Source organism: Zonotrichia albicollis, chromosome 5 (assembly GCF_047830755.1).
Source record: "Zonotrichia albicollis isolate bZonAlb1 chromosome 5, bZonAlb1.hap1, whole genome shotgun sequence".
In the NCBI taxonomy this organism is placed as follows: Eukaryota; Metazoa; Chordata; class Aves; order Passeriformes; family Passerellidae; genus Zonotrichia; species Zonotrichia albicollis.
Window position 1 is genome coordinate 42543493 of NC_133823.1, and position 12281 is coordinate 42555773.

The window sequence follows — 12281 nt, forward strand, 5'->3', positions numbered from 1 at the left end:
ACTTGTGTGAGAGCATGACTTTGCTGAAGATTACATGATTAGTTGCAAAACTACAGAAAGAAACCTTAAGTATAAGCTATTTTTTCATTAAAAATGAGCATAAGTCATTTATATCTTGTTAGTGAAACAATTTTTAATAATAGTTAAATGAAAAGTATTACAAATTAACAAAAACTTTCTCATTTTCATTCCATAGTTAAACCTTTGCTTGATGCACAGATACAAAAAACATTCAGGGTTTTGGTATTTTAAAAATTTTTTAAAGAATCCTCTGATATACGAGGTTTTTTCTAAGATGTGAGCTTTAAAATTTCCTGTTTAGAAATACAGTTCTGTCATCCTTTTGTTGGTGGTTTTCAACTGAAACGTGTTGTGTTCAGAGGAAAGAAATTTGAGTTCAGTAGAAGATAAGGCAGTCAGAACTGTATCTCACAAGTTTTCAATAAAATCTCACTGCAAGTTTCATTCTTTGAGATTGGGAATATTGAGATTTTAAAATACTGAAATTAGTTTATTTTGCTGGCTGTTTTACTTGTTCTTCTCATAGTTTTCCCACATCTTCTTGCTTCTGTCTCTAGCTCATTTTTATGAGCTTTCTGATGTCTAAAATGGTGACGGAATTAAAAATAACAGGCAGGCAGAGTGGGAGTTGGGGAAAACAGTGGCTGTCTATATATGTACTTGCTTCTGAAACCACAGATTATTTAACAACACAACAGTATGGAAATTGTAATGCTTTTAGTGTAAAAATAAGATTAAGGATTTTTAGTAGGGAAAGATATTCCCATTTCTGTAATAAACGAAAGTAAAATTGATCTGGATTATTTTCTGTATTGAATATAGCTTAATATTTTAAGTATGCTCTGTTTCTTTTTTATTTAACTGCCCATTATGTTTAATTTCAGGCTCTTGATGGTTTTTTTTTAGCAATTATGACAGATGGAAATATAATATATGTGTCTGAAAGTATAACTCCCTTACTTGAACATTTGCCAGTAAGTAACAAATTGCTTTCAGTAACATATCAGTTTGTCTGTGGTTGATTGATGTTCTGATATGAGTACTAATTAATTGTAGGCCTTTTTGGCTTTGTAGGATAGATGTATGCTTTGTTTGAATGTTTCTGTTTTTTCTTCAGCACAACTGCTTCCTACTGGACTATCTTCTATATTAAACATTTCCTTTGGAAATGCAGAATGCAGTCAGCACTGTGTTAGAGATGATTATGAAGTGCCTAGCATCAGTTTCAGTGTAACTGAAGTAACACAGTTGATTGCAGGAGGCCCTTTAGAGTTCACAGCCTTTACATGAGTCAGAAGAGTATTATGAAAGATCTAAAGAACTGAAATTTTTTTAAATTGCTTTTTTATTTCTTTCTTGACAAAGCACTCTGGTAAATACATTGGTGCTGGTTCTACTTTTTAAGTTCAGTATATACTTTTGGGTTTATCATATTCACTTATCTTTTATCTGGGTGACATTGCTCGCTGGTACATGTAACATTCTAGTTTTTAAAATTACCTTTGAATAATGTTACTCTGAAGTGAGGCAAATTAATTGCTGTGAGCAATTGATGAGTTAAATTGAGTGCTTTTCTAGAAGTGAAGGACAAATTCTCTTTAAAGGCAAGTTGTCTGACTGTGGTAAGAGACAAAATAAATTCTCTTAAGGTATGCATGATAGCCTGAGAATTTTTAAAAACATGCAGGTAATTATGATTTTTATTTTTTCTTTTAGTAGAATTTGCCAGGTTCTCAGAGACACGTTTGTTTCTGGTTTTTAGGTGTGATTTATGAATTCTAAACATACATTTTATGATTCCTCTTTTTTGAATATTTATCCAAATGCATTTATGCATATAATAGTTGCTCAGTTTTGCTGCATCCATCTCTGCTGCTCTCAGTTTTGTGTCCATAGCTGTGGAACTGTTTATAAAATATGGTAACTGGCAACTCATCCTTACCCAGCAGCTCATTCATCACCCCTCAGTGGGATGGGGGAGGCAATTGGAAGGGTAAAAGTGAGAAAACTCATGGGCTGAGGTAAAGACAGTTTAATAGGCAAGGCAAAAGCCGTGCCTGCAAGCGAATCAAAGCAAGGAATTAATTTACCACTCCCCATGGGGCAGGCGTATCAGAGTGAGGTTTCTTTTCTTGGAAAGTACTAATATGTATTCCAACCAGTGGCTTTGTTGAGTCAGTAATGAACTGTGGCATTGTTTTGTATTAAAATAGTAGGCTTTGTGACATTGTACATCTTGAATTAATGCTTACTAAATCTTTTTCTTTCAGTCTGATCTTGTGGATCAGAGTGTATTTAATTTTATCCCAGAGGGGGAGCATTCAGAAATTTATAAATTATTGTCTTCTCACCTGCTGGAAAGTGATTCCTTGACACCGGAATACTTAAAATGTAAGTAGTTATTTTCGGCTAACCCCTGCAGGCAGCTCAGCCCCACACAGCCACTCACTCACTCACTCCTCTCAGTTGGATGGGCAAAGAATCAGAAGAGTAAAAGTGAGCAAACTTGTGGGTTGTGATAAAGGCAGATCAACAGGTGAAGTCAAAAGCTGTCTGCACAAGCAAAGCAAAATCAGGAATTAGTTTGCTCCATCTGGTCAGTAGGCAGTTGTTCAGCTATCTCTAGGAAAGCAGGGCTATGTCATGTACGATGATCACTTGGGAAGACAAATGCCATAAACCCAGATGTTCTCCCCCTTCCTCCTTTCCCCAGTTTTTATTGCTAAGCACAGTGCCCTACAGTGTGGAGTATCCCTTAGTTCAGCTCTCCCTGCTGTGTCCCCTCCCAGCTGCTGGTGCACCCCCAGCCTCCCCACCAGTGCATCAGAGTCAGATAAAGAGAAGGCCTTTGCACTGTGGAAGGGCTCCTGAGCAGTGATGGACACATCCCTGTCTTAGCAGCGCTGTTCTGGTCAAAATCCAAAACAGGGCACCATGTGAGCTGCTGTGGAGAAGCTTAACCCTATCCCAGATAAAACCACTACAGTGGTTGTGTTAAAACTATCTACTTGGAATTATACAGGATCCGGTTTTCCAGTGTTACTTAAGCAGGCACATATACACAGGGCTGTTCTTCAGCCCTGAAGAACAAAAGTGTTACTATGTGTCACCCCTGCTCTAGAGTAGAATTTTCAGTTATGTTGCCTTTCAGTCTATAAATTTCCTGTGTGACAGAAATGTTCATATTGTTTATAGAGCTTCTATTTAGACAGTTTTAGCAGTTGGCAAGTATAAATACATGGCAGGCTAATGGAGTTTGGGAGCATGTGCTTTAGTGAACTTAAGTTCAGGGCATTTTCTTTAATTCAGCTCTGATTCTCAGAGGTTTTCATGTCACTAATATTCAAGCCCTTTGTGCACAAAATCTAAAGGAGTTCTTCAGGTTAGTTACTTTCGTGCCGGTTAAAAGCAGCCAATGTTGATGCCTTATGATTTTACCCTTTATATTTTTCAAATCCTGTATAGCACTAGTGCATAACTCTAACCTCCATATAAAGTATTAGTTAACTATTGGTCAGACAAAACAATCCCTCTAGGCCTGAGATTCAAGAACACCCTACAGCCTCAGGCCCCAAAAATTGTAAAGAAAAGTGAACTGAGGGGGGGGGGAGCAAACTGAGGGTATATGACTTCATTACCTGAAGCTGAAATTGGAGGATTAACCCCCAATATGTAAATGGACCAAATGTATATCTATATCTGTCTGAAAACCTCATGACCATTGTTCATCTTGGGTGTATCCTCTGGAAGGCTTCTGACTGCCCAAGGTGTACCTGTGTGAAGGCCTTTAATAAATACCCACTTTATTCTCTTGTTCTTGTCTAGCCTGTCCTAGGTAGCCACTCCAAGGCATCACTGTAGCTAGCTGTACTCACTACACTTACAGTACCTCTGTTGTATTCAGTTTAATTATTCTTGCATTTCATTTCATGTTGCATGTGTGCTTCATCAAGCATATAGCCTATTACTTTGTTTATTTTTTTTTCCAGCAAAAAATCAGCTAGAATTCTGTTGCCATATGCTGCGAGGAACAATAGATCCAAAAGAGCAACCTACATATGAATATGTAAAATTTATAGGAAATTTCAAGTGTTTGAATCATGGTAAGTAATTTCAGCAGTGTTGGAATGGAATACGTAGGCAGCCTCACAGCTAAACTGGCTTGGGACCATGGTGCAAAATGTAGGTGAACTAAAATCAGACTTTCAAAAGAAGATCTTGAAGCAGTTTTGTTAATTCTGTATTGGTGTAATGGAAAGGAAGGAAAACTGCCTATCGCATATTACAGGTCTGTGTATTTGAATGCAAAATGTAGTAATTGTGCTTAATGCTTTAAATTAAAGAAAACTAGTATTCTGTAAAGTATTGTTCAAGGGAATGTAAGAGAAATTTAAGCAAATGCTTTAACATAAAGAATCTGAGTTTAGTTCAGTGTAAGCCATATTTAAGCAGGTGACTGACTTAAAGATTAGTGGTACAGAGTACCTGCAGTTCTCATTACACAGGCAACTGAGAAGGAACATGTAGGTTTTCCCCCCATTTCAGTTCTGTGCTTCACTTGACAGGAATTACCCTTCAGGTGAGTGGGTGGGCCCTACAGTTTTCCACATTGAGTTCCTACTCCCTTCCACTGAAATTATTTTTATTAGTGATGTATAATATTCTTTCTCTGTACTGCATCTCTAATCTGTTTGGCCAGGTTGTGCTGACTATTTACTTGAGAAGCTTGTTTATTTGTCCAGGTGGGTTCTGCAGTGTGGTCAGTAGTAGATTCTTAGAAAGCTCACCCAAAAATATTATGAAAACCAGTATGTTGTGAATAAATCTGTGGGGTTTTTTATCTGATACCAGTGTTTCACAAAATGAGAAGAGGTTGGGTGCAAATACAGTTACGTAATATTATAGGAGACACAAGAAACAGTCCTGAAAAGGCCAAATATCATGTTAGTCCTGGAATGAGGAGCTGGGAAACTGCAGACCTATTGGTTGCAATTCAATATTTGGAAATACTCTGGAAAATATAATTAAACATGTATGAATTTCAGGAAGCTAGCAGGGAATTGAATGGCAATCACTGGATTTTTCAGGTAGAAATAGCATCAAATCAGTTCAGCTTCCTCTACCAAAGAGGTGTGGGATATCCACTGTGTGGATAAGAAGATAAAGCACAAACAATGATGGACTTTTAAAATATATTTTTGTTATCATATTCTCTTCTCACAAATATGTTAGGGAAGCACTTGTTAATTGAAATTGCTGGAGGGTAGCTGCAGGAACTGATTGAAAAGGTTAACCAGTGTTCACCATCAAAGTGCAATTTTAATTGACAACTTCTGGATTTGATCAGTATTTTCATTAATGTTATGAACAATGGAACACAGTTTGCAGTTATGAAATAATCCACCAAAACCAACAGAAGAGTTCATCCCCAAATTTAGAAAAGAAATTAATTTGGGCTAAAAACCCAGAAAAATTGACTAAGAAATAACGCAAGTTACTACATTTAGGAATATCAAACTATATGAACAGGGATAGTTGCAACCAGTTACATAGCAGTCCTTTAGGAAAAGGAGTTATTGTGGGATGTAAACTGAACAAGTCACCTTGACCAGCCACCAAGCTGAGAAAATGAAAAAGCCTTTCTAATATATAGTCTAAATCACATGAAATAATCCCACTGTACACTTAGCACAAGGCAAGATAAACTCTGAAGAACAAAGGACAAAGGCTAACAAAAAAATAAAAGAAACTGCCTGTTTTCTTTCTGACGGAAAGAGCAAGGAGCTGTAAGATGAAATTGCATGAAGGAAGTTCAGTAGGAGTTCTAATCTAGAGCTGAATTAAAACCGCTGGGGCTTTGGAAAGCCTTCAAAGTGATTTGAAATCACCATCTCTAGACCTTAGTAAATATAAACTAAATTGATAACTGCTGGAAATGAAAGATAAGGTTACTCAGTTTTGAGGTCTTGCCCATCATTTGCCTCCTTTTGATTCCATCTCTATGATTCAATAAGTGGAATTTGTTCCCAGTTCAGTATCCTGATTCTTTCACTTCCATAATTGTGCCTTTGATTCTTCTGTTACTCGGTATGTCGTCAGCATGTGTTGCTTAAATGTGGTGGAAGGTCTAGGAAAAAAATACTTACCTCAGAGTTCAAAAGAAAATAATAGTCAAAATATAAAGATATTTTTCAAGAAACTGTGCTCCAGTTAGCAAGGATTAGAACCGTTACTAGTTCCTTAAAAATGCTCTGTCAGCAATAATATCATATTAGTGCTAGTTCTGGTTGTTTGGGAAAGTTACTTGATGGTCATGTTCCCATTACTACTATGTAACTACTCCTACTACTGTGGTACTATTCCTGTGCATGCAAGTCTAGATATGGAGCGTTTTTCTTAAAGCCTGTTAAGTTACAAGCAAACCACAGATAAATACTGGGCCACTTATCTTCTGATATTATTGCCATATTCCTCCATACTTACATTGCCATGTGTGTTGTCATCTCCTCTGTCTGCCCGCAGTTCCCAACTCAGCGCACAATGGTTTTGAAGGAACTATTCAGAGATCACACCGGCCTTCATATGAAGAGAAAGTTTGCTTTGTAGCCACAGTTAGATTAGCTACACCTCAATTTATCAAGGTATGTACAAATAAAATCACTTTCATATCATTCTTAAATAGACTCTGAATGGGAACACTTCAGAGAGAATGCACATAACATTTGAAATACTAATGAAAACCGTCAGGAATCCTGTTACATGAAACTGAAAGTTTCTGTTTCTTACTTCACATAAACTAAGTTTCATGCAAAGTATCAAACAAAGTTGTGGTGAACACTAATTTTAAATAGTAACATAAAAGAGAAATATGCATGAAATAAATTTCCAAGTCCACAGGAATATAATTTAGCAAGATGAACTTAAACAATATGAAAGATTACATTGAGATTCCACTTTCACTGGAGAAATGATTGATTTTAGTTGAAACTTGGGTGTGAATTTTTTGTTGCTGGTGGTTTTTCTGCAGTTTGACACAAGTAAATCTCGGAGAGCTTAATGAAAGCTTACCTAACTTGTCAGTAATGAAGAGTTAGATTTGGGGTAATAGAAATCTTTTGTTTCAATGCAGTTTTTCAGAAACTCAGTAGTTTTTTGCTACCATTTTGCTTAGCTGCTGATGTACAGTGTGAAGTTGCCTTTTCAAGTTTAGAATTGAATGCATATGATACTGGTAGTTCAATAAGTATAATACTGTTTCTCTCCAGAACCAGTCAAAATAAATACTCAGGATACAGTACAATATAGTCTGTGATTGTGATTCCAATTATATGTTTCATACAAATGCATGAATCAAGGTTCAGGGTAGTTTGCTATGTGACATTTGTTTTTGCAATTCAGCTGTAAAGTAATGCCATGAAATGTATGCAGCCTGATGTTAAACTACTGTAGTAGTCTGTAGTACAAGAACTCTTAATGTTTAAACATTCTGCCTCTTAAGTTTAAAACACTGATGTCTTGAGCTTAAGACTGTTGGTGGTAGCTTCTGAATACATGGTTTATATACTTTGCACTTCAAAAGCATAGTAGGGAGCCTGTGGAGAAATCATTTAAACCTCTTCAGTTCTGTCAGGCTGAATAGGAATTTTGTCTCTCCAGACACTATGCCAGAGAAAGTTTATTCTTTCTGAAGCTATAGAAATCTGTCATGTGACACTTTTCTTCCCAAGCAGGTCTAAAAAATATTCTTCCTGTTATGCCTACAGTTGGTAGATACGTTATATGTGGGATTTTTGCTTCATTAAATAATTGTGGAAAAAAAGACAAACCTGACATTTGCAATTGCTTTTGTCTTTTAAAGTATGACAGTTCATAGTAAAACTTTTATGTTTCCTACTTCTGGAAGCTGAGGCACATCCATTTATGATCTTCAAGTGACTCAGTCTCCTGCAGTCTAAAGCCTTACAGATTATTCTGTGGCCAAAGTTTCATTCCTGTACTTGAACTTCTGAGCCCTTAGTGCCCAAGGAAGCTTCAATATTATAAAATTTTTAAGATCCTCCTGAGACTTTCAACTGATGCTGTTTATTTGGGAAATGTTTTGAAGAAGATTTTCATTAAATAGGAAGACTCAGATTAAAGAAGAAGACTTACATTAAAGACTTGATACCTTCTGTTATTATTGAGGCTAGCATTGACTAGACTTTAGCAAGTAAGTGTATGTCAGGAATTTTATGATCCCAGTAACTTCACTAACAAATGTGTGATGCAGCCAGTAAGGAGATGTGTGTTTCAATACTTGCCTTATTTAAGGTAGAACATTTCTGCTCATCTGTCACTTTCTTTATTTCAGTTGGCATATGGTTCCAGATTTTTTTTTTCTCAAATATGATTTCTCAGGATATGCAATGCTTTTTGCACCTTTAAAGTTCACATTTTTATTTTATGCATATGACTCTACCACTTCTGCGACAAAACATCTCACAAATTTTGCTCCCTAGTGAAGGCATTTGGTTGTACACATTATTTAAAACATTTGCATTTTGGCTAGTTGATGATTGCCTCCTATCAAGAAGGCAGGGTTAATCCAGCCAAAAAGATTTAACCAGAATACTTTTTGTTACAAATGAAAGTCCTTTCTTTTCTAGATGCCTTGTTGACAACTTCAACAAGACGCCTTGTTGAACAAGCTGGCTTCTGCCCAGGGGTATTTTACAGTGGAATATCTGCAAATTATTAATATAAATGCATTGAGTAATTGGATACCAACCTGCTGCCATTTCCTCCCTAACCATTATGTTTTTATTGTGGTTTTACTGCCTGCACTTCAGTGATTTTTACTTTTGTTTTGACTTGTGCCAAAATATTTAGATCAAAATAAGCTACAAATCAAAAGTATATCTCAAGGATATACTCTTGCTCTGTCATTTCTCTTACTTTGCTGTAAATGCTGTAATTTTAGAAAAGTAGATGAGCTTTTGGTTCTAGGGGTAGTTTCAGGTTTGAAGCTTAAATCTTGCTGACTGGAGTTTACATCAACAGTCATAAATTTGTGCCCAGAGTTGTTAAGTTCAGTGCCTCCATCTAATTCATCCATCGTTCCATCATTTTCTAAGTCATTGTCTTTAGATTTTACATTGATGAATGTGAGGGAAAAGCATTGCCTAGGTATGGTCACTTTTTCCTTTTATAGGAAGATAACTTAGATCTATTTAAAAAACTTCAAAGTATGCAATTAAACTCCTTGGATTATAACCTGAAAGAATGAAAACAAAGGTGGTCCCTCTGTTGGTCTTCTGCTGTATTTTTCTGCAGGACTACTTTAGTTACAGATGTTTTCAGGGCAGCAGTGTGCTCATCTGTCCACACTTGTTATGAGTATTATGTCAATGTAGCATCAGCTTCCACATTGCAGTTTAGGAAACTTTTTTACCTGATCATCGATAGATTCCAGTGTGCTCCTGGCACTGGAAATACCATTGCAAACTCCTGCAAATGTCAAATGTGTGCAGGTGTCCAAAAAAGAAACATTTACTTATCTCTTAATTTTAATGTAATTCTTTGAGGGGTGTATTTGTGTGCATGTATTCCACTATCCAGCTTCCTTCTCATAAGGCAGTACTAGAGGAGTTTGCAAAGGAATTGGCTGGCTTTGGGGTGCGTGGTATTGTGACTGTCTCTGCATGAGGCACAATTCTCAGTGGGGCATAGTCTCCTTTCTTGAAGGGGACAGTAGATGTTGACAGTAGAAGTCAACTGAAGTTGTCTGAATACATTTGAGTGGAATACATTTAGAATTATGTGCAGAATACCTTAAGATTCTGTTGTAATGGAAATACAGCTGTTCTCTTACTTTTCATGAGTTCTAAACATAAGAATAGTGTGTTATTTGTAGTACATGTCTGTGCACTCAAAGAGATTTAGGGTACTTTGTGTTCACTAAAGGGAAGAATCATATTCCTAAACTCCGAGTAATGAGACCATTTTACTAATGTTGGGTTCTACCCATTAAAAACACAGACTATAATCAGACTGGTGGGAATGTTTCATATCTTCTTTTGAGTGTTACAATTTAAAAACATAACTGCAGGAACTATGGATTTCTTCTTGTACTACTGTGTTTGTAGATATTGCATTTGAGTTCAATCTCATTACATGGTTAGTCCATTTAAATCAACCAAGCATCAGCTTGGCATGGTTAAGATTAGATTCAGATTAGATTCTGCCTCAGTACTGTGCATCTAAACAGGCAAAACAAGGAAGCTGTCTAAAAATAACATTATAACTATTGCGGAATTATCTACTAACTTTAGGTATGTCTGAATTCTGAAAGAGCTTAGGTACTAGAATAGAGCCGTTTTAAGAGATTTTTATTTTTTTCCTTTTCAGGAAATGTGCACTGTTGAAGAACCCAACGAAGAGTTCACATCTAGACACAGCTTAGAATGGAAGTTCCTATTCTTGGATCACAGGTGCAGTTCCTTCTGTGTAGTAGCAGTAGCAGCTGAATCATAGTGGTGGCTGTAGTAGTTGGAGTTCACTAATCTGCATTAACTGCTCATAGCTTGTGTTCGGTTTAATTTTTAAATTTTCTTTGGAGCCTATACTGTAAACAAGAAAGCTTATATAATTAATTCTGATTTGTTAGAGATGTGCGTGAAAATAACATTGATTTTTCTTTTTATTAATTAGGGCACCTCCAATAATAGGTTATCTTCCATTTGAAGTTTTGGGAACATCAGGCTATGATTATTATCATGTGGATGATCTAGATAATCTGGCAAAATGTCATGAACATTGTGAGTACAACCAAGTCACTAAAAGGAGCAAAGTTGTTAAATTGATCACCTGTTCTGGTGAAATTTTGTGATATTTTAAATGAAGTGTCTTTACTCCCATTCGTTTGACATTATTATACTGCTGTTCCATATCTTCTTTTCTTTTGATTCAGAACTACAAAGCAGATCTAACTTTATTTTACAATTGTGGGGTTTCATTGTGGTAAATTGGAGTGCACAGTGCTATGACTAAAACTTCTCCAGTTCTTCCAGTCGCATTTAAAAGGCTTTATAATGCTGAATAAGTGCAAAAGCTGGTGGAAAATTTTTGATCTTGTACTTGATCATTGTCTTAATCCTGGATTTAGACATGGGTTTGGGCTATATGAACTTGGGGAATAATGTTCTTTTAATGTAATTGGAGTATTTACAACCTGGCAAGACAGTAAACTTTATTCTTCATCTTTATAGTAATGCAATATGGGAAAGGGAAGTCATGTTACTACAGATTCCTTACAAAGGGACAGCAATGGATTTGGCTGCAAACTCACTACTATATCACGTATCACCAGTGGAATTCCAGGCCAGAGTTTATTGTCTGTACGCACACTGTTGTAAGGTAGGTTATTTCTTAAAGTAATCCTATGGTATGGGAGCTATCTTGATGGTGTTTTGGAGGTAGAGAAGTTATAGCAGTGTGAAGAATCACTGGAGAACTTCTTGAGATACTTTGTAAGCAAGATGGGTTAGAGGAGTTTGGTCTTTGAGGTGCATTTTTTAAATCATCTCATGATATAGCGGTTATCTTTGATTTGTTCTTCTAGTTATGCAGAAGTTAGAGCAGAAAGACGACGAGAGCTTGGTATTGAGGAATCTCTCCCAGAGATAACAGCAGATAAAGTGAGTATTTTATATAATCTTATTTTACATCTTCACATACTAAAAATAGTATGCAAGTAAATATATAGCAGCAAATAGTGTTTTGTCCCCCAAAAAAGTAATTATTTGTTCTCTAAATAATGTGACTATTGAAAATTATCAAGGCAATCTAGAAAAATTGTTTAACTCTGCCTGTAACACCCTTATATTTTCAGGAATTAATGTAATTATATGTAAATTTTAAAAAAAAGCATGTAATTATAACAGGTATAACACCCATAGTTTTTATTAAGATCTGATTTCTGCAGTGTTAGATTTCTAAATAAATGGTCTCCCTTACTGGATGTACCCATAATCTGAAAACCAAGATCAACACACCAAGAAGGAATTCACAATAGGAAAGTACAAGCTCTTTAATTGTGTGACTCTGTCTTAACTTCTTGAAAGTATACAAAATTTGTCTTGAATTAATGTCCTTGGGAGCTCAATGAGTCTTATCAGCTTGTGGAGATGATCTGACATGTTTTACTCTGACAGTTCAGAAATGTTTTCCTTTGGCAGTTTCACAATTTAATCTGTCAGTGCTCCTAATGGAATAAACTCATC

The 12281-nt window shown here is 36.0% G+C and overlaps 1 protein-coding gene across 10 annotated transcripts in view; it reads left to right on the forward strand.

The window, feature by feature from the left end:
* CLOCK (clock circadian regulator) overlaps positions 1-12281 on the forward strand; it is a 64372-nt gene that overhangs the window by 38368 nt on the left and 13723 nt on the right. For all 10 annotated transcript variants that reach the window (XM_074541492.1, XM_014264878.3, XM_074541491.1 and 7 more), the window contains 8 exons: positions 906-995; positions 2292-2412; positions 4011-4124; positions 6544-6662; positions 10408-10490; positions 10711-10817; positions 11268-11415; positions 11621-11696. In XM_074541492.1, the coding sequence (XP_074397593.1) occupies positions 906-995; positions 2292-2412; positions 4011-4124; positions 6544-6662; positions 10408-10490; positions 10711-10817; positions 11268-11415; positions 11621-11696 (858 nt within the window). The remainder of the gene's footprint in view (positions 1-905; positions 996-2291; positions 2413-4010; positions 4125-6543; positions 6663-10407; positions 10491-10710; positions 10818-11267; positions 11416-11620; positions 11697-12281) is intronic.